Source organism: Galeopterus variegatus, unplaced genomic scaffold, assembly GCF_000696425.1.
Source record: "Galeopterus variegatus unplaced genomic scaffold, G_variegatus-3.0.2 Scaffold8888, whole genome shotgun sequence".
Classification (NCBI taxonomy): domain Eukaryota; kingdom Metazoa; phylum Chordata; class Mammalia; order Dermoptera; family Cynocephalidae; genus Galeopterus; species Galeopterus variegatus.
In genome coordinates, this window is record NW_007734999.1 from 47,128 (window position 1) to 69,307 (window position 22,180).

General features: G+C 44.9%; 1 protein-coding gene across 1 annotated transcript in view; it reads right to left on the reverse strand.

The window, feature by feature from the left end:
* LOC103608821 (kinesin-like protein KIF26B) overlaps positions 1-18,345 on the reverse strand; it is a gene marked incomplete at its 3' end in the record, with an annotated part of 64,230 nt that extends 45,885 nt beyond the window's left edge. The window contains exons 1-2 of the mRNA XM_008593212.1: positions 18,341-18,345; positions 14,673-14,853 (exon numbers count right to left, since the gene is read on the reverse strand). Coding sequence (XP_008591434.1) covers positions 14,673-14,853; positions 18,341-18,345 — 186 coding nt within the window. The remainder of the gene's footprint in view (positions 1-14,672; positions 14,854-18,340) is intronic.
* Positions 18,346-22,180: the final 3,835 nt, after the last annotated feature.

Sequence of the window (22,180 nt, forward strand, 5' to 3'; positions counted from 1 at the left end):
TCTTGTTTCTGACATTCTCTTACCATGTGATACCCCATGTCACACCCTGTAAACAGTTCCCAGCCAGATGCACCACCTCGACCATGGACTTCCCGGCCTCCAAAACCGTAAGAAATAAAAGTTTCATTTCTTTATAAATTACCCAGCTTCTGGTATTCTGTTATAAGCAACAGGAACAGACTAATACATACAGGGAGTTAGTACATAACCTGGACTGAGACAGATGTCCCTTACCAGCTGGTTCCAAGTGTCTGTTGCATAAAGCAACTCTCCGCTCTACGGTCTGTTGAATCCGTGAACCACTCTCCTCCCCTAGAAACTGCTAAATGATTGTGAAATAAGGGGTCCACAAAATAACTACCCCAAACCCTCATTTCAAAGGCACACAGTAAGTGCTCAGGGAATACTGACTGGGCAAATGATTCCTCTTCTCCCTGGCACTGGGTTTGACAAGGGTCGTGCCAACTTTGAGGCATGCCATCCTCTGCACACTTGCTTCTTGGTCTTTCCTCCTAAATGCTTGTTCCTACTTCCTGCAAACCATGTAAACAACCTCTTCCGCTTGGGCATGCACCCCCTGATCCCACCTCCAACCCTGTCACCCGATCAGGAGTGGCCATTGCCTTATATCCAATCTGGGCTAATCTGAATCCTTTCCTGGAATTTTTGAATTAAGCGCTAGAGAAGAGAAGAGTCTGTCCAGTCTGCTGGTGGAAGCGGTAAGGTAGGACGCTTTAGAGCTGTCAGCAGCTATGAGGGTGAAAGCTGGTCTGAAATGAAGAATTAAGCCAAAATGCAGGAAGACATACAAATAAGCAGAGAGAGAGAGAGAGAGAGAGAGAGAGTGTCTTGGACACTTGGTAGATCCTGGTTCCAGGCTTCCCTGGGCTTCCCATGATCTGGGCCCAGGAGACCCCAGTATCCTTCCAGTCATTTCCACTACCTGACAGTTTGATTTTCTGTTGCTTAAAGCTAAAAAGACTTGTAACTAATACAAATCCCTGTTCATTCTCCTTTATTCGCCTCCTCTCACCCCCATTCCAAACTACACCACCTTCCAGGATGCACACTATTCAAGGTAACTCCAGAATCTCCCCAATACTTGGGGCTCTCGTGTCTTAACAGGTGCATTCTCAAAGGAGACCAGGAAACACTGGAATTTTGAAGGGTATGAAGTGTCTCCCTTGGTGGTAAAAGCAGATTGGAGGATGCACAGGTATTGCCAGGGCTGGAAGAGCATGACCCAGAATAGTATATGACTTTCTACATGACCTTGAACAAAGCCCCCCTGCTTGACCCCACCCCAGAGAGGAAAAGTCCAACTCCCTTATCACGTACTCTCAGGGGCGTTCTGTCCACCAGCACAAGATGGGAGAGCTCTCTTGACAAAGAGTTTGTATGAACATACACATGTTAGCATGCCCCCGTGACTTACTCATATGAATTAATTGCAGGGCAATTGCATGTAGTGAATCAGAGTGTTACAAATGAAACCAAAGCCCAGCCTTCCCTGACTGTGGTACTATCAGTTGTCATCACGGTGCAATATGAGAACTGCAGGAATATCACAGTGTACTCAGTAAAAAGAAACCAGAGAGAGAGACCTCACCAGGAAGCCAATTATGCCGCACAAATTTCAGCCTTATCTGCAATGATAAGCCAGAGAGATGACAATAATAACAGGTATTTGGGGCTTGAGCTGCCTACCTACAGAATGATTTTTAACTCTTTCAAATAGCGATTTCTGGGATCCTTAAGGGCAGAGGCCATTTTTAACTCATCTGAGTCTCCAAAGCAACTAGCACATGGAAGACACGTAACGCATGTGTCATGAAGGAACTGGTGGGTGGACAGACGGATGAGTGAGTTGGCAAAAGCAGGGAATATAATCATATAATGACTCTGTTACACTCTGTATTTTAGTGGCTTTCAAGGCTGGGAGTTCTATCTGCCTGACATATGGCTAAACATTTTGGAGGATACGAAAACAGTATGAACCAAGATCCCCAGCCTTAAGCAACCTAAAGACTCAGTACAGGAGATAAACTATACCCATAAAGCTATGAGAGCAATGTAAAGTAGTGAGAGGTTAATGAGAGAGATCTGTTCTGGGGAGACTACAAGGTATAAAACAGAGAAAAGAGGGAGCCGGGTGGGGGACAGATGTGGGATGTCAAAGTAAGTAGAAATTTTGCGGGATCTGGAAGGTTGGGGTGGGTTTGGACACAGTAGACAGGGTGGTCCATGCCTGCAGAAAAGCAAGGGTTTAGGCCAGGCTGGGAGGGTAGGCATGACAGGTGCCAGAAACACTGCCTCTCCCAGCAGCGTCTCCACAGACCACGGCTCAGTAAATACTCTCAACATATCTCTTCAAACAAAAGTTGAAATTCAAACCCTCCTAGGGTCACTGATCTGGAGTTCTGGGCACAGAACTCTCAATGAAACGGTGTCACCCAGATACCTCAATATAGTCTGGGATGGGATTAAAAATCAAATCAGCTTCAGGGGCTCTGTCCCCAACCTAGCTCTGGCCCTGAATTTTCACTGTTCTGGAACAAGGCTTTTCTCCCATGGAATGAAGGCCTTTTTTTTGTTTGGGCCTTTAAGATATCACTCTGAATATTAATTTATTTCCCTGGTTTGTTTGATGCATGGAAACATAAGTCACAAGACAATCCATCGTTAAAAACATGGGGTAAAATAACACAGTGCAATAACAAAGCCATCAGGATGATGAGAGAAGAGAGTGGTGGCACTATTGGTGGCACAGGATGACAGCCAGTCTCAGCCCCAGCCCTGGGTCCACCACCCTACCAAGCAGCTGCGGCACACCAGCCAGGGACACCTGCTGACTGTGCCTATTCTGAAACCAACATGATGACAGAAGATGTCTGTAGAGAGCCAGTATCACGCAGGAGTCTAGAGGACAAGCACCTGCACCCGGGTTCACAGCCAGCTCCGCCACGGACCAGGTACGTGACCTTGGGGAGATGGTTTAGATCTGTTTCAGCTCCCTCTGATGTCAAATGGGGGGTGGTTATAATAGAACCTTCCCACAGAGTTGTAATGAGGATTTAATGAGTCAGTCCATGTGGAACACATAAGAGATGGCCATTACATGTCATGTGATTAGGGAAAAAACACTGGAAACAAAGGTGTGGACTCTCCCTATCCACTATAAAAAGCTGTGTGACCTCTAGGAATTTTCTTGCCCTCTCTGAATCTCAGTGTCCTCATCTATCAGCAGGGCCTAACACCCCCACCCTCACTGCCCACCTCTTAGGACTGTATTAAGGATCCAGGGAGATGAGATAGGTAAGTAGACCAAAATGCCTTATACAGCTGGGAAGATCATCATAGAAGAACGGATAACGGGGCTCTAATTCCATCCACCCATTCATTCACCTAGTGTGATGGTTAACGTGTCACCTGGTTGGGCCATGTTACCCAGATATTAGATCACATGTTATTCTAGAAATTTCTATAAGGGTATTTTTTAGATGAGATTAACATTTCGGGGCCGGCCGGTGGCACACTGCTGCAGTGCGCCGCTTGGGAAGTGTGGCGGCGCTCCCGCCAAGGGTTCGGATCCCACATACAGACCGGCCGCTCACTGGCTGAGCGGGTTGCGGGAGCGACACCAGGGGTTGCGATCCCGTGGCCGGTCCCGGTCCGGTACGGGCGCGACACTGAGGGTTGCGATCCGTTGCCGGTCACGAAAAAAGACAAAAAAAAAAAAAGGAAAAAAAAAATTTTCAATCAGTAGACTTGTAATAAAGCAGATGACCCTCCACAATGTAGGTGGTCCTCATCCAATCCACACGTAAAAGACTGGAACAGAACAAAGGCTGATCTTCCCTGAGAACAGGAGGGAATTCTACCAACACATTGCCCTTGGACTCAAACTGCAACCCTTTCCTAGGTCTCCAGCCTGTCAGCGCACCCTGCAGATTTTGGATGTTTCAGTCTCCATAATCACATGAGCCAATTCCTTGAAATCAATCAATTGATCCCTCTTCTCTCTGTCACAAACACACACACACACACACACACACACACACCTGTTAATTCTGTTTCTCTGGAGAACTCTAGTGCGCCTTGTATTTACAGGGCACCTATGATATGGGGGCACTGGGTAGGCGCTCTGGATTCAAAGGGGGACAAGAGAAACAGGCCCCTGCCCTCATGGAGTTTACAGTCAATAAAGAGATCCATTAAATATGGACTTATGCAGATCGTCACCAAAAAGGTGATGAACACAATCAAGAGAAACTCACGGTACCATGAAAGCACGCCATGGGGCACCCACCCTGCCCAGCAGAGGTGGGGGCGCTGGAGGGTGGCAGGGAAAGCTTCCCCAGGGAAGTGGCGTTTCAATGGCTACCCACAGGATGGACAGGAATCAGCCATGTGAAGGCTGAGCAGAGACCCACTGGGAGCCGCTGGACAAGCACCAGCTGCGGGCTGTACTTTCTGACATGCTCCCACCACTGGCACTTGTGACCAGAGCAGACAGCCTGATTTCAGGGCTGTGCAGCCTGGATGTGCGATTGGCACTTATCAGCCCTCCAGCACCTCTGAGCCCACGCAGGGGGCTTTTTCCCCTCTTTATAGAATGGGCGACAGGGTGGGGGCAAGCAGAGCTACAAATCCTGCTGTCTGTCCTTCCTGTTTCCTGTGGCTAACCTTCCACTGATTTATCCAAAACCACCACCCAGGGAGCATTTTACTGATTGGGGTTTTTAAACTTTGCCCTTCTCTGGTGCAAACTTGGTGAAATATTTTCTTACACTATTTAAAACAAGAAAAAAATCAAGAGTACAATGGCAGGGGCCAGCCCGGTGGCGCACTCTGTAGAGTGCGGCGCTCCCGCCGAGGGTTCGGATCCCATATAGAGACTGGTCCGCTCACTGGTTGAGCGCGGTGCGGGCACAACACCGAGGGTTGCGATCCCATTGCCGGTTGCGGCGACTGGTCCGCTCACTGGTTGAGCGCGGTGCGGGCACAACACCGAGGGTTGCGATCCCATTGACGGTTGCGGTACGGGCGCAACACTGAGGGTTGTGATCCTGTTACCGGTCACGAAAAAAGACAAAAAGGAAAAAAAAAAAAAGAGTACAATGGCAGGGTACAAAAGTGACTGTGTCCCTCAGCTCACCCTTGGGCAGAGGCATTCCCAAAGACCCCGTGTCCTCCTTCCCAAACCAGGGGGTGGCCCAGGCATGTAGTCAAGCTGCTGAAGAAAATAACCCTTGGGGGGAAAAAGGAATCTCCCTTTTCCAGTAAAAGATCTGAAAGGTTCCAAAGAGGTGACCTCTTCTGGTCTTCCTGTTTTGAGGCTCAGAGAGAAAGAACCCGTAGCAACTTACTTACTGATAATGACCGCAGGTGTGTTAGGGGTGGCACACTAATCCCATTCTCACTGCACACTCCAGGACACACGTGCCACTTTTTGGCTGAAGCAAACTCACTACACGGTCTTGGACTTCTGCCTTTTGTCCCAAGCTGGCCTGAGCTGCTCCAGCCTAGCTGATGTGTCTGTGGGTTTGCAGAGTACAGAAAGGGTCCTAAAAGTAGTATAGGTGGCACTGCTCTGGGGACGGGGTGTGGCTGAGTGTGTATTATGTGGCCGCGATGGTAAGCCAGGGGAGAGTTGGGCTACCTGGAGTGGAGCAGACAGCGGTGCTGCTTTGTGCAGCATGCACTGTGGTCTCACACTCCAGAAGAAGAGAACTGAATGTACAAACTTGAGAAACTAGCACTGGGAAACAGACCAAGTTGGCCATCACTGCTTCCAGCATGAAAAAATACTTCTGATTAGCTATGGCTGGTACAGTGCTCCACTAACAAATCCATCTAATATTCATCGTTGGTGGTAAAGAGATCTCAACTGAGCTACAAGTGGACAAAGTTTCTATCTGAATCGTTGGTTGTGCATGAAACACAGAGACAGACCAAAGGAACAGGAAAAGAGACCTAGAAGGACATTTGTCCCTAGCTGTCAGGCTAGGGCTCAGACCCTTCAAACCCATTGTAGCAACTGGGTCACAGACCCCTCACGTGCCTGGCTGGGTCACCAGACCCCTCACATACAGGTTGCAAGCTAGGTAATTGGGGAAAGATCCTGGGAGCCGTTGGCAGAGTTGACAGGTTCATTCCAACGTGAGCTCAGTCCTCAGCTTCCTCAGCAGCAGCTTACAGCAGCCTCAAGCAGCGGCAGCAGTGACCTCCTGGGGCATCCTGGGGACACTGGCAGCAACAGCCTCCAACAGCAGTAGCAGCCTCCCCATGCCCCCACCACCCAGGACATCCCGGGGGTGGGGGACACTGTGGATCAGAGCTGCTTGTCCTTGATACTTAAGCCTGGTGACCCAGCATACCTGGGTGCCCACGCGCATCCACAGAAAACAACCAATGAAGACCTGGGTGCAGGTGCATATTTACATCAAATGCTCAGCAAGATTCTGAACATCTGAGGGACACTGACCATTTCCTTTCACTTTCTCTACACTAGCATTGACTAAATGCTACTGTAATTGTTCTGTTTTTGGCTGTTTTTATCTAGAAAGTCAAATACTTAAGCGCTGAAATTTAGAGGTGATCATTCCAGAACTGAGCAAAGACAGACTTGTCAAGCAACATGAAAGAACACAGAGGGTTAAGGCTGTGGCTCTGAAGAGCTAGGGGATTTTTACTTCAAAAACTATTTAACAATCTAAAGAAAAATATGTTTTGCTTTTAAGAATGTATCAGAATTACCCCCCAACATAATGATACATTTCAGCTCAGTGAAGCATTACAAAGGAATTCAAATATTTTCCCTCCCATGCAAATCACTCAGCAGGCAAGAACAGCATTTCCTGCTCTGTGTGAGACACAGAGGAAAACTTTCTAATTAACTCAGCAGTTTGGACTCACTATTTTTTATAAAACATTGCTATCGATCCCATTTTAATGGGATTATTATAGCAAATCACGATGAACTTTCCTTTCACCATTAGCAAGAGAAAGACCTAGAAAGATAAGAGGCTGGAAATGGTAGCTTAAAATATACCTACTATTTTCATTCTCTTGATATCAATAATTGTCTAATTGTGCTGAGCTTGACTAAAATGTGGTTTTCGGACAAAGAGTGATCAAAAAGTCCTACTCAGACGTTATAATCCATCTTATTGCCCTTTGGTTAATTGAGACAGTGGCATTTATTCCAGAGAGAATTCCCTCATTTTATCTCATGTTTTCATGGCAGAAATCAGGATGCTAATTAGGAATTACAGGTATTCCGGGAAGCCCCAAGCTTATCCTCCAATTATGGTAAAGGTTGCTAGCTGTTAAAAAGTCCCCTTATCAAAACTTTCTTCCTCTTCCTCCTATAGAGGGTTGCGATCCATTGCCGGACACGGAAAAAAGACAAAAAAAGACAAAAAAAGACAAAAAAAAAAAAACTTTCTTCCTCTTCCTCCTATATACTTTTACACACACACACACACACTTATACAAGCCTGCCACCTCCACTCAATACCTAAAAATACAGAGCCAGTAGAATTGAGGCCAAAAGTCAGAAAATGGGGAAAAGATTAACAATCTCTTATTCGAATCCTCTTTTACATTTAAAACTTTAAACTTTTGTCTTCTCCCACATAAATAGGTTGACAAGTTGCTTCTTCCTGTTGGGCCTCAGTTTCCTCATATGCAAAATGAAAGAATGGGAAAAGATGACCTCCGAGAAAATTCCTTAGTGAGGGATGGAGACTGTATTAGCTATTTGCCAAGGTGCCAGCACAAGGCATCATCACCCTGTCCTAGTGTAACTCCCCCTGGGCAGCTCACAGCCTGAGAGGGAGTAAGTGGGGCTGGGGGGCTGCTGGGGTCTTGCCATTTGGATGCTCTTGGAGTTTCTGCCTCGTTCATGCAGCTCCTTCTTTCAGGATGGACCCTGCACGGTGCTCAGTGCCCCATCAGCACTGCATAAGCAATGCATAGGATTGTGTAAAAATATTCAACCACATTTAGTGAGTGTCCTTTCTGTAAGCTGGTACTGAAGGGGTACAAAGATGAAAAGAGCATGGATCCTTCTCCCAAGGTTACAACCTAGTGAGGGAAACTGGAAAAGGCATTTCACTGGAAACGTAAGGAACTGAAATCTACTTTGCTCACAGGTATTTCTTGCAGAGTGTACTCACGAGGGGTCTTCAAAAGTTCATGGAAAGATTTGTATTATCTTTTTGATTCTATTTTCCATGAACTTTTTGAAGTACCCTCGTATTACATTTTAGTGTCTAGAGGCCCTTATATGTCCCTGAAACTGAAACCAGAAAGTTTTCAGAAGACCTCCTGTGAAGACAGCAGGGAAGGTTCAGACTGGAAAATGCAGAATCTCCATGAAGAAAACAAATGTAAAATTTCCTTTCTCTTCCTTTGCTCTGAAAGCTACAATAACAGATCGGGACATAAGACAGAAAATTCTGGGCTGTGGGACCAAACTATTCCTCCCTATGCACCCCAGGGTCCTTTCATCCAGTTTGCTCCGTGTAAATATTTTAGGCCAGGAAAGGCAGAAAATGAGTATTTCCTATGGAGCAATGTATCAGAAATCTAATGAAACTGAAACGTGCCGCTCACCCCTTTCTAGGTCTCCATCTGATCAGTTAAAACAGAAAGTGATCTCCATAAACCTGGCAGCAGAATTAAAGGCAGTCTATGAACAATGCAGAACAAAATGTCATCAGTTTCTTTACACCTGCATGTTCTTATCATATTTTTCTGTCCAGTGGCCTTTAATGAAGAATGTTTTCCTGATGGTTCCCTTATGTTTGCAAGAATGAAGATTGCTAACTTCAAGAGTGACGTGGCCAGGGGAGGGAGGCACCTTTGTGCAGTGCCACCTGCATTTCCTGAGCTCTGGGCTTCTGGGACAGCAGGGCAGCACACTGCCTCTGTGCGGGCTGCAAGCTGGGAGGGGTGAAATCTGCATCCGTGGGAAAAAAGAAATGAGAATGAATGAGTCAGCACATTTTCTCCAGGTCTGCTTTCTCATGAGATATGGGTTGGAGGAGGGGCCAAAATTAGTAATAAAGCAGGGGGAAAAAAAACCAACCCAACCAACCAACTCTAACTACATGAGCTTAGCAGACTCAACCAAAACCAACTGAGCACAGGAAAGAATAACTGTAATTAGGGAGTGGGGTCATATGAGTTTAATTCCCAGAAGAGCTAACAATTTAATTTACAAAGCTATCGGGTTAGCTACAGTGATGAATTTGTATATATCATTTATGCAGGTTTTTTAAAAAATTTTTTCCCAGCAGCGCACTAAAATAGGAGAGAACTTACAATTTACCTTTCCCATCTTTAGCGTTTAAGGATTGGGGTAGGGAAATTAAGTGACTAGGGGGATCCCGAATTCCCCATCACATTGGAATTCTTTATTTTATATATGCTTGAAATAAATTTCAAAAGCTGGCTCAAATCTTTGCTCTTCTCTTTGATAAAGCTTCAGAATGAGAAAGGGCAGAAATGAAAATGAGGAATTGGACAATTTGCATCCTGTTTAAACAACTGTTCCTTGGTGGGCTGGAAGGCATGAGATTTTCTCTTTGATATAACCTGGTATCAATTCCTGAATAAGAGAGCCGTTCTTGCCATCACTGGTTAAATAAGTGAATAACAGCTCCATAGTACCTTTAAAAGTCTAATTTTAATCTAATTTTTTAATCTTACTGTTTTCTTGTAATCAGAACCTCAATTGAACAGAAATCTTGTCTTTCCGCTCCATACGGTGTCACATGGATTTAGTAACTGAGTGACTTCTACCCTAAAAATGTTAAATCTGTAAAGGAATAGAGTCTCTACTAAAAAGCACACGTTTATTTTTTTCTATGCTATTAGTTTATACATCAAACAAGGGAAAGTTTGGAGTTAAACTAAATCTGGGCAATACAGGACCTGGTGACATGAGCCAAGGTGTGTGTGTGTGTGTGTGTGTGTGTGTGTGTGTGTGTGTGTGTGTGTGTGTGTGTGTGTGTGTGTGTGTGTGTGTGTGTGTGTGTGTGTGTGTGTGTGTGTGTGTGTGTGTGTGTGTGTGTGTGTGTGTGTGTGTGTGTGTGTGTGTGTGTGTGTGTGTGTGTGTGTGTGTGTGTGTGTGTGTGTGTGTGTGTGTGTGTGAGAGAGAGAGAGAGAGAGAGATTATTTAGAGAATATAAGTTGTAACAGAGGTCAAAATATGCTGGCACTAGGTTTGAAAAATGGTGCCAAATAAGAGGCAGATGATTTAGAATTGAGGACTGAAGAGAACAGAGAATAATCGCTCCAGCCTGCATAAGAAAGATAATCTGGCCAGACAAGCGAGTCTATTTCTAAATCACAATTCTGACAACTCCACCAAATTGCCTGCTTCTAGGCTCCGCTGCCCACAGAGGAGAAATCTCAGTAAAGCACTTCAGCAGTGCACAGATGGGTGAGCATGGGTGGTAACGGGCATCTGCTGCAAACAGACACCACACAGCCCTTCTCCCAGACTAGGCTAAGCGGGCACCCTAAGAAGGAGACAGCACTTATGGCACAGGAGTGGTGGCTGGGGCTGAAGGCCAGTCTGACACTTCCATGGGAGCCTAGAGTTTATGCACATCATGAAAGATCTTCCCCTTCTTTTATTGTAATGTGGCCCAGGGCAGCCAGCCAGATCCTGCGTCCTGTCCCCTGCAGTGGCACCTACTATGGTACCTGAACACAGTAGGTGTTTATAGTTGTTTGTTGAGTCAATCACATATGACAAGCCCTCTTTGACCTGTCCCCAGCTTACCTGTCCACAATTTCTCTTCATGTTTGCTCCATCCAATGTTTTACGATCCTTCCATATTCTACAGAGTCTGTTCTTTTGCTGCTAGCGTCTACCCATAAGAACTGTCTGATTGTCCCAAAACATTTTTTGGGGGGGGGAAAGCCTAGGAGCTGATCATTTTCTTTTGAGGCATTCCTGGAGGGGATGAAGAAAAATTTGCCCTTTTTTCCATGTCAGCTCCATATACTTGCCATCAGAATCAACCAACCTACAAGTGGAGTGTCCACAATCCAGTTTGATCGTCGCCATTACCATTTCACCTTTAAAAGTGTTTATGCACCCATGGTGTGCCTGCGGAGCCGTACGCTTAGTGAGTTAAACAGATAACGTGCTTTGCTCTAGAAGCTTGTAATGCAAGACAAAAAGCTCTGACATTAAGCTGTGACACACTAATAAATGAACCTTAAACATGGATGTTAATTAATTGCGCAAACAAATTTCATGGAGAGCATTTACTGACTTAGGAGAAGGAGCCATTTCCAGACAGATTAGAAGTATCATTTACATATAAGCCAAATCAATGAAATATAAACAGGGACTAAGCCGCTTTGATCCACTAATCATCTTTATCTATTCATTAAGAATATCTCTACAAGACCACTTAGCAGAATAGTTTCTTTATACAACTTGAAAATTAGACAGAATCATTTCAATTCTGTAATTCTGATTTTTTTCTTAAATCAGACTATACCTCATATTGATCCAAATTGGTGAGATTTCTAAGTTTGAATGGAACAAAGGCCTAGATTATAAGTGCTATAAGGACAGGCAGTCTGCCTTGTCTATCGTTGCAAACCTAGTGGCCAGCACAGTGCCTGACACATAGTAGGTGCTCAATAAATATTTCCTGTGTGCCAGGAACTGCTATAGGCACTCAGGATCTTGAGATGTTTCTTGCATATGTGTGCTATGCTTTAGCTCTCAGTATATTGAAATTACCTTGAATTCTTCCATCACCATGGCCTCCGGAAAAGCTTTAGCCTCAAGAAATGCTCAGTGGTCAGCAAAGACACTTTAGGGAGCAGGTGGTGGGGGTGGGGGTCAGGTTGTTGCTGGGAACAGCAGGCAGAGGTGGAAAAGACAGCCTCCAGTCCCCATCCTTGCTGGGTGTCTATCCTTGGGTCTCGTTAGCCTTTCTCTCCCAACCCTGACCCTGAAAGGGAAGTGTGTCCTTTTCCTCTGGATGAAGGCAAGTGGTTCCCTTTTTATTCTGCTGCTGTCACTATGGTCCCACGATGCTCTTGTCTCCAGCCAAACTTTCAAAGGGTCATGTGTATCTAGTGACAGCCCAGTGATGCAACAGAAAAGAAAATGGCTTAAAAGTCTTGACTTCTGGCCCTGATTCTGGAGCCACTGGAAAATCTCTTACCTTCACTGGGCTTCAGTTTTCTTGTTTACTAAATAAGACAGTTGCTCCAAATCAACCCCTAAACTCCTTCCACACCTGCAAAAACCTCCCAGGTTTCCGGAGGGAGATCTTGGTTGGTCGAGGCATGAGAGGTGGTGGTTGGGCTGGTAACAAGGTCCACCCCTTCGGTGCCACCTCAACTGTTGAAGCCTCCTTGCCCTCAACCCCACCCCTAGGAAGCCCCAGTTCAGGTTTAAATGATCCAGTTGCTTCTGGCAGTTCAATCAAGCTTGTCTACTGCAAACGTGCTGATTTATATATACCACCAATTATTTATGTTCTATGCCGTTCTTTGAGATATTAAAATGTAAATTATGCAGTGATAAATTGATGGGGATTTTTCCATATGGGTAAAAAGAGCAGCAGTTCCTAATTATGTAGTGAGATATCAGTGGGGGAGGGAGAAACGAGTCCGGGAAGGCGGGCCTGAGCTGAGGTCAGGACGCTTGGTGCTTTGTGGTGTGGCAGAGCCAAAGCCTGCTGGCACTGTGCGAACCCAACAGTGTGCAGACAGAGGCAGGACTGGACTGGACGTGTGCTTGATAACCACGCGTGACCAGCACGGCACATGTCTGACCATCACAAGTATATGATTACTACTCTCTTCCAGAGAGCGCATCCCCTTGACCATCGCCTTGTCCCCACTTCTGCCCCCTGAGGCTCAGCAGGACAGGAGGGTGGACTTAGCTGCCATGCAGCCACCGGTCATACAGAAGCCACACCTTCTGTCACCTTCTGATGCCCCCGTCCATGACACACTTCCATGGACAAAGGCTCTGACTGCTTTTTGGATTGTAAATGATTAAGAGAGATAATATCTTTAATGAAAAAAAAAAAAGTAAATGTATGATTTGCAAACTGGAGTTTACTAGTGAATAGAATTATTCATTGTAAGGCCTCTTATACCTGGTCACTCCATATGGTACGCAGTGAAATTGAGACTGGCCCAGTGACTTTTGTTCTAAAAACTGTCTTTGTGCAAGTGCTGGGCATCCTGCTGGTGGGGAACACTCTGCTCTTTTGTTCCCTGGCCTTGGTGCCCTGATATCCTTGTCTCAGAACTCCAGGGAGGGGGTTGGGGTGCAGAAGGAGAGGACAGAAGGCCTATAGCTCTGGGCCCAGGCCCACCTGACGAAGGTGCATCCACATGGACCCTTTTAGGAACCCCAGACAGAGCAGTGCTATAGGTGCAGGGGACAGTTTCTGATGTGGTTCATTCAGAGGTGTCCTGAGCGGGGCCCCACTGGGATATATGAGTGCCCCAGGTTGGCTAATAATCTGGTGCCTCTTCAAAGGACTATCATTTCAATATTTGTTCACACTTGTTTAGAAGAGAAGTGGGACATTGCTTAGAGCTTGAGAGCCGAGGAGACTGAACGGCAGCTCGAGGTTCACTTTGTCCAGGGCAGTTCAGCTCTGGCACTAAAGTGCCAAACTCCTCTTAGCAAAACAAAAGCCTGTGCACACTTTTAAAAAGGCCTGCAGTTACTTTACAGTCACTGTCCTTGGAAGGCTGTGGATCAACCATTCCCGATTCCTTCCATGTGTTCCTGTGGGGGTCCCCACCCCTCCTCAGCGGCTTCCGCCACTTGAGTCCCCTCCTGGAGAGGAGTCCTGCTCCACAGTTTCCTCCCTCTACAGTCCTCGTCACTGGGCCCAGGCCACCGCCCTGCTGTCTTAGGTCATACTTAGCCTCTGGGCCTGGGAAAGCCTTCAGCTGAAAACTATCTGCCCCGCCCAACACCATGGAAAATTCCAGGACTGGATGCTTTCCATTAGAATAACCATTGCTCTATTCAACATAATCGGTACATTGAAACATTTGGGGGAAGAGTTTCATGAAGTTAATACCTTCCCAATTGGGTGGTGGGATTGGAGGTGGGGTCCATTGTGTTCCTACATCTCTTTCTAAGTATTTAGAATAATTCAAAATTGCATTTCTTGGCTAGAAAGGCACAACTGAAAAGGCTCCCCAGAAATCCCATCAGTAGTCCGCTTCCAAAGCAGAAGACGTGATTTCTCAGAAGGAGAGAAAACAAAATGTCACCAGGAAATGATGAAGTATCTCCCTGTCTCACTCCTGCACTGTGTCTTCAGTCAGTCTCCTGCCTTTGCCTTTGTCTCTTGTGTCTTTGTGTCTTTTCTTTCAATGGCTACAGTTCTGTCAAACAGTGCAAAGCTGGGGCTGTTTTCTCCCCCAAATCAAATCAGATCGCTCACAGTGTGAATGTCTCAATTTACTACAGAGTAGATGTAACCAAAGGAAATTTTGCAGAACTTCCAAATAAATTTCATTTTATCTCCTTTTCTCCCTGGCACCTTCCTGTTTTCACAAATCGGAGCCCTCATTTGCTTCTTTCCCAAACTTGATCCAAAAGCCCACACACTGAGCGAATGGGAGAGACAGTGGCAGACACAGCCTACCTTTCCCAGGCCTGGGGTGTCCTTCACCTTGTTGACAGCCCTCAGCAGACAGGGTGGGGCCGGGGGTGGGGAGGTCTGCAGAATCCCGCTGAAGCTGGTGGCAAACAGAGGTGGCTCGACGGAGGAGGTAGAAGGTCGATGTTTCTTCTTTTTAGAAGACAGATTCAACTTCTGGGCAGCTCTGGAGGAAAAAAAATGGAGAAAAATGGCAATGAGGGGAAAAAATGATTGTACGATCAGATATGCTAGCGTTCTTGACTTTTTCTCTTAAAGAACTCCCTAGTTCTTATGGAATCTAAATCGTTCCTTCTGTCTGCATTCTTGGTGTCCTGTGTGGTAGCCCCTTACTACGACAGAGTGATCTTAATGAGCTACCCAATCACTTATACAGCAGGAAAAAAAACTATCAAATTGCATGGTTCTGCAATCACGATTTACAAGGAATCATTTGTTATCCACCAACACTCAGCTTAAGCATGAATAAAGCTTGTTATGTTCGGAGATAAACAGCACCTATCAAGTTAATCATTCCATAACTTCTCTGGTCTAAACTCCAGTGTGAGAGACCTTAGGAGCTAATTTAAAAACCTTACAAAATCCAAACCAGTCTGATGAAGAACCACGTGGTGACCCATCCAGGAGTGCTATGTACGTGGCTGCAGAAGAAAAACACAAGCCCCCGTGCAATTGGGAAAATATCAATCCAATTGGTTTTAGAAACACTGCACTGCATCAGAATACAAACTCCAGCCAGGGTGCAGGGTGCGGACTATGAGCTGCTCGTGTGGATAACGGGCTTTTGTGCAGGGTGGTCTTGAAATACAAAATGCAATTCCAAGGCAACTGCAAGTGCACGGAGAGAGGGGGTCAATGCTACAAAGTGGGCTCAGAGGGTCCACACAGGGGAAGGTGGGAGGGGAGGTTGCCGCATCATTAATAACACTGCTGCTCCCATCCCATCTTCTGTCATTCAAGTGCCTGTCACACTGAAAACAAGATCATCTCATCACACACAAGGCCAGGGGCAATGAGAGGGAAAGGCATTTCACAGTATGTAATATACTCATTTCTGGACTAATTCTTGGTGTTTTCCTGCCATACTCTTGTTCTAAGAATTCCAATTTTCTTATCAAATGTTATAAACATTTGAGCTGCAACTAAAAAGACTGCCGCAACTTTAAGCTACAGATCAAAACCGTATAATCCATCCAACGTTCTTACCAATTACATTACAGGTCACGAGAGAGGCAGGTTGGAATGGCAAAGTCAGTCCTATTTCACCACCCCCCTTCTCCCCCCAACTCCATCTCTCTCAATGATCTGGAATAGCTGGTTTTAATTTCGTATCCGTATCATGCTTCTGATACATCCCTTGAGCTGCAAAATTGCCCCTTCTCCCCCCAACTCCATCTCTCTCAATGATCTGGAATAGCTGGTTTTAATTTCGTATCCATATCATGCTTCTGATACATCCCTTGAGCTGCAAAATTGCCAGTGCACAAGTACTGCAAAGGGCATTACCATTTCAAAGCTTAATTTTGCTTAGCTGTAAAACTGAAAATCAGAAATACAGACAATGCAATACATGAGGAATAACAGATCTTGATGTAAAGATACCCCCCAATCCCAAGGCCATGTGCCAGACTTAGGAAACTCATAGTCACCCTATCGTAGAATAAGGAGAAATGAGGGGTGCTGCAGGACCTCCACGATGCTTTCTTTTTCCAATCAGTGAAAAGGAGAAACTAGGAACAATTTTTTCATCGTGTCTTTGCCAGTCTTCCTGACGCTTTCTTTCCAGCATGAAGGGTGACACGGGATTGTTCAGTGACTAGTCTGGGGCTTCTCTTGGCAGGTCTCTTTGAGATTCTCTCCCTAAATGAACAGCGGCTCATCCCAGGGGGTGTGTCAGTCAGTGACACCAGGCATGACATCGCTGCCTTCTGACGCTGGCACCTCCGCTCAGCCATCCCTGGGGGAGAGGAGGATGATCTGCTAGTAACTGAAAGGCGGTGTTCAGTCGTTTCCATTTAGGATTGTTTTGTGCAGTGGGAAAAGGACCAAGTAGCAGCTGTGGTCCCCACGGCCCCAGCAGCTGGGGTTCCCAGGTCAAATGGCAAGACACAGAGCAGAAGCGAGCGATGCTGAAAGGCTGCTTAGAGGAGGCCGTGGCCTGCTGGCTTTTTCCTTTTTCTTGTCTCTGCCACCCATGCCCACGGACTCACCCCACACGCCCTGCAGAGCAGGAAAGCAAGTGTCCCTGACATCAGAGCACTCCAAGACACCACGCCAAGGTCTCCCTCCACTCTCTCTCCTGCAATATCACACTTTCACTCTCTACCGGATCACTCCCATCAGGATACGAACATGTTGCTATTTCCCCCAGGTAAAAAAATAAAACACAGATCCTGATTCTTCTGCCCCAGCCAGCTGTCTATTTCTATTTGGAAAGTGTCATTGGTGCTTCCTTCCTCCCTTTCCTCTCCTGTCTTTTTCTATAATCCCTTCCCGATCAGGCATCTGTCCTGCCCTTTTGAAGCTACTCTTGTCCAGGCTCCCAACAACCACCACAATTGCTAAATGCAACGGTCCTCAGTGCCCATCTTGATCTGTGAGAGCACTGAGTCTATCCTTCCCTCTTGAGAGACTTCTCCAGGCTTCCAGGACACTGCAGTCATTCCTTTCCGGTGTCCTTTGTTGCTTCTTTCTCTTCTGCCCAACCTCTTTATTGTTGGGGATCTCGGGGCTCAGTCCTTAGTCCCCGTCACTTCTACACTCAATCTCTTGGTGTTTTCTTCCAGGATCATGATTTAAATAACCTTATGTTTATGACTCCTCGATTTTTATTTCCAGCTTGGACCTCTCTCTCTCTCTGGAGGTCCTTATTTATTTCTCCACCTAACCCTTCAACAATTCCACGTGGGTATCTAATACACATCTCGAACTTGCCATCTCTAACACTGAAGTCCTGATCTTTGCTGCAAAGCTGTTGTGCACTCAGCCTGCCCTGTTCCAGAAAATGGAAATTGCTTCCTTCCAATGACCCATACATCTTTGGCCCCTCTTCTCCTCTGACATATCTAAACCATCAGCAAGTTTTGTTGGTTCTAACTGCAAAGTAAATCTACAATCCAACCACCTCTCACCACCTTTACTTCTACCATCTTGGTCTGAGTCACTCATCTCCCGTGCAGGGTTTCTGCAAGAGTCTCCTAACTTGTCTCCCTTCCTCTGTACCCATCCCCCTGCAAGCAGTCCATTCTCCACAAAGTAGCCAGAGTAATTCTTTTAAAACTTACGTCTGCTCAAGGCTCCCCATCTCATTCAGAGTAAAAGCCAAACTACTCACAATGGCCTGCAAGGCCTTATGTGACCTGTCCTCCCCCCATCTCTCTCAGACCACCTTCCCTGCTACTCTCTTCTTTAACTATTCTGCTCCAGCCATACCAGCCTCCAAATACTCTTGGAACACCTCTGCCTCAGGGCCTTTGCACAGGCTCTCACCTCAACCTGGAAGGTTCTGCACCAGATAGAGATGGTGCACTCCCTCACTTCCTTTAACTCTTTGCGCAAATGTGACTTTATCAATGAACCTACCCTGCCCATAATGGCAGATGGCTTTTTTCAAAGACGGCTGCACCCCAGTAGCTCCCACATGCTCTTCTTACGACATGACGTTGACACTTTTCCTCTGAGAGGTGGGGTCTGTGTTCCTTCTCTTTGAACCCAAATATTAAAATATGCATAGAAAATAAATATATTAGGAGAATTTCAGAACTCTTTCATAGCCATAGGTTCCATAATAGCATTTTACTTTAATTTTGACATCATTATCACCAGCTGTTTCATCTCTATTTTATATATTCCAATTTCTCAGAGGTCAGCAGCCTCAGGTCTCTTTATATAGCTCTTCAATGACACGCAGATAGGAGAAGGTTAAGGTTTAGAAATCATTCATGTATAATTGTATTATTCAGGTGCATAAAGGAGAGGCAGTCACGAAGGAATTGAAAAAGTAAAGACATTTTGGCTAGAAGGGTATTTTTGTGTAATTAACGCCTCACACATTCTTTTTTTCGAAGGAAGAAAAACAGATGAGTAGGTGGTTTTATAAGATTTCAAATAGCAAAAAAAATTAACCTAAAAAGCTATTACAAGCCATATTTACTTGTCTAGTTCTTACCAAAGACAACATCTTATAATTCTTACAGCTGTTCATCTCAGCATACATCTTTAAATACCCATTAGATTCATTGAATTCTCTGTGCCTTATTTCAAGGAAAAGGACAGTCTCTCTAGTGAGATGAAATTAACATTTACTAATTACTAATTTGAGGGGACATGCGGGCGTCTGCACTTGGCAAGAATTTGAACCTAGTGAGTTCAATTATTCCCTCTGGGTTCTGGCCCTTTCTCTCCATATCCTTTGTCTGTCTGTCTCACACAGAAGACAACTCTCCTAACACATCAATATGATGGTAACAGAATTCAGGAATCAGTTTAGAATTGACAGGACCTTCACATGGGCGGTTACTTGTTCTTAATGGCCAGATTTACCCAGATCTAAAAAAAAAGATAAAAAATAAGTGGGGTATACCTATCTGGTGAATTTAAATGGTTTAATTTGAGGGAGTCTTAGGTCTCAGTTAGATGAGGGTACCTTAGAAAGTTCATGAAAAACAGCATTAAAAGATAACGTGAATCCTTCCATGAACTTTTTGAAGACCCTTCATCATACAGATTAGAATGGGAACTTATGGGGATTTTCTGATTTTTCTTTCTTTTGCATGTATGTGCTAGACTGTATGCCAAGCTACCACCCTGAATTTTCACAATTGTAGGGTATTTAAACGGGAAACCCCTCATTCTAAGTGCATCTCCTGAGAATTAAATTGGGATCTACCATCCTAAATATTGAGGGATTCTAAAATATGGACCTAACAATCTTTTAAGAATTATTGGCTTTACGAAGAATAGAACTTTCCTCAGGGAACAGGCAGAAAAATCAGGCAATACAGTCTTTTTTAAGGACCTCTATCCTTTTTTAAATTCTACGTGCCATGCATGTGTTGCTAACCACATCCGAGGAATATTTCATCCTGTCTAGGGAGTGTTCAAGTGTGGGATGCTCAGAAAGGTGGGTAAAAGATTTATAAAAATTAAGAGGTCACTCCAGCTCTGCTAAATTCAACCCAGATGACTGATGGGTGAAATCTCAACTTAAAAACTGTGAAACCCTCAGAACTGACATACCTGCTACTCAGAAAGGGTCCTGACCCAAGAGGGGGGTGGCAGCTGCAGAATCCCCACCATCAGCACGTAAAGGACGATCCAAGCTGCAATTTGATGTGAGAATGGCTGGAGCTTCCACAGCTTCTGTGCCATTATAGAAATATTTCAATGCTCTGAGGATTAAGACTATCTGATAATGAGCGAGGACATGACAGATCACAGCAGCTCCAGGAAATCCACAGGGTCAATGACACAGGGGAGAAGCTCATAAAACAGTATAAATTGCAGGGATGAGCGACAGGAACCCATGGTCTGAGGCAGAGTTTCTGCAAAGAGTTAAGACATCCACCCACATGTAGCAAACACCAATTTTAAAGTATTCTGGCAACACTATGACGCATGTTAATCATTTTGGAATCTCTCCAAATCAGAAATAAGAGCATCCTCCTTAACCTTTCTTTCTATTTTCTAATTGGTTTTCAGGGAGGTCATTTCCATGTCTCCAGAGATTGAAAAGCCATAAGGATCTTAGGGGTTTTCTGAGTTTTATGTCAATGATCCATGTCATTCAAGCAGAAAGATAATTCTTGATGTGACTTCAAATAAAATGTTTACTGGTAGGAGGGAAAACAGAGCTGACCATCACCTTAGACAACACTGTGTTAAGATACGACAGCCACACACCAGTATAATTTGAAATGGATTGATTTTTGCAAGTTATCACACAATGTTAATTCACAGTGATAATCACTGTGAATTTACCCTTATACGAGATGCTACTTTGCCATGTGGTCTTGTGCTATGTCCTGTCTCCATTACTGCACTGTTAACTCACCGATGGTCAATACCACGTTTTTACTTTCTTCTAGAGCCCCCCAAGACCTGCCCCATAGCCTTGCACCTTGCTGAAGGGACACTGTGTGCTCACTTGTCGCCTCTTAATCAATCCAGCCTTTGGAATTACACCAACATATGCAAAGTCCCAAGATTCAGGAGCCTGGAGTTCTAGATGACACGCAGACCTTGGGATGTTTTGTTTTTCTAAAACATTTTCTATACATCATCACATCCGTCCTTCTCCCAGCTGTGTGAGTCAAGCAGAGAAGGTACGTGTACCACAAGTTATAGATGTTTTTTACAAAATGAAGACTCAGCAGTTACCTGACTTACTTTACCCATAGTCACTGAACTAGTGATTCTTGTATCTGGGACTAGGACTTAAAATTTCTGTCTTCTAGACTTAGGGTTGGTTCCACGCTATCATGATATTAGGCACTTTGATAAATAGAAGCAGTTGATTTATTTTATCTGGGCGAAATAAAACCAAGTGATAATCACTTGTCTCATAATAAAGAGAGAAAAACCCAGTTACATATTTTTGTATGTGACTCAAATCTAATCATATATTAGCATTTACCAATTACTGATATAGTTGCTTAGCAACATACCTGCATATCACGGGGGAAAATGTCTCAGTTGAGTGAGTTAGGTCATGGCCAGAATTAGGATGTAAAAGGCAAATTATATGAAAACAGCCTCCTCATCCCTACAACCTGGAGAACCTGCACGATAATATCAACAACTAATCCCAACGACCACCACCGCAACACAACATGACCATGGTGGTAGAACTTGACATCTTCCACGCCTCAAGCTTCTCCACCAAAACAATCCTGGAAGCTGCTTAGAATGCATCTCATTGCTTTGGGAAACTTAATTAACCAACCAATATTTATTGAATGACAACCATACACAAAAGAACTATGCAATCAACAAGCTATAAATATCACTCTTCCTTTCTGAGTCACCCAGAAGCTGCTCTGTGTTAAAGAGTCTATTCCTAAACTGCACAGACAAGAATCCACATCACCAAATGTTATTGATTATTTATATGGGCTCCATGAAGGCACACGGCAGGTAAACCCACCACACAGCTAAAGAGCTTTACCATCGGGTGGGAGCCAAAAGCTTTTCCTAAACTGTATTATCTGGGCAGCACATCGTTCACTCATGCCTGGAGATATGAAAAGGGTAAAAAGAGGTATTCGAAAACTATACTGCTGATAGATGTTGCTAATCCATTTGTGTCTGCATTTTTTCCTGGTCAGAGCAAGCTTGGGTAAACGAAAATATGAATACAGGCAAAACTAATGGGAGAAAAAGGAGCCTATTCATAAACTAATTTCTTTTTTATAAAAGCAGTTCAAAGCAAAACCTTCTCCTTTGCTTAAAGCCAGGTACCCATCAAAGTGTTTACTGAGCCAAGCTCCTTGTGT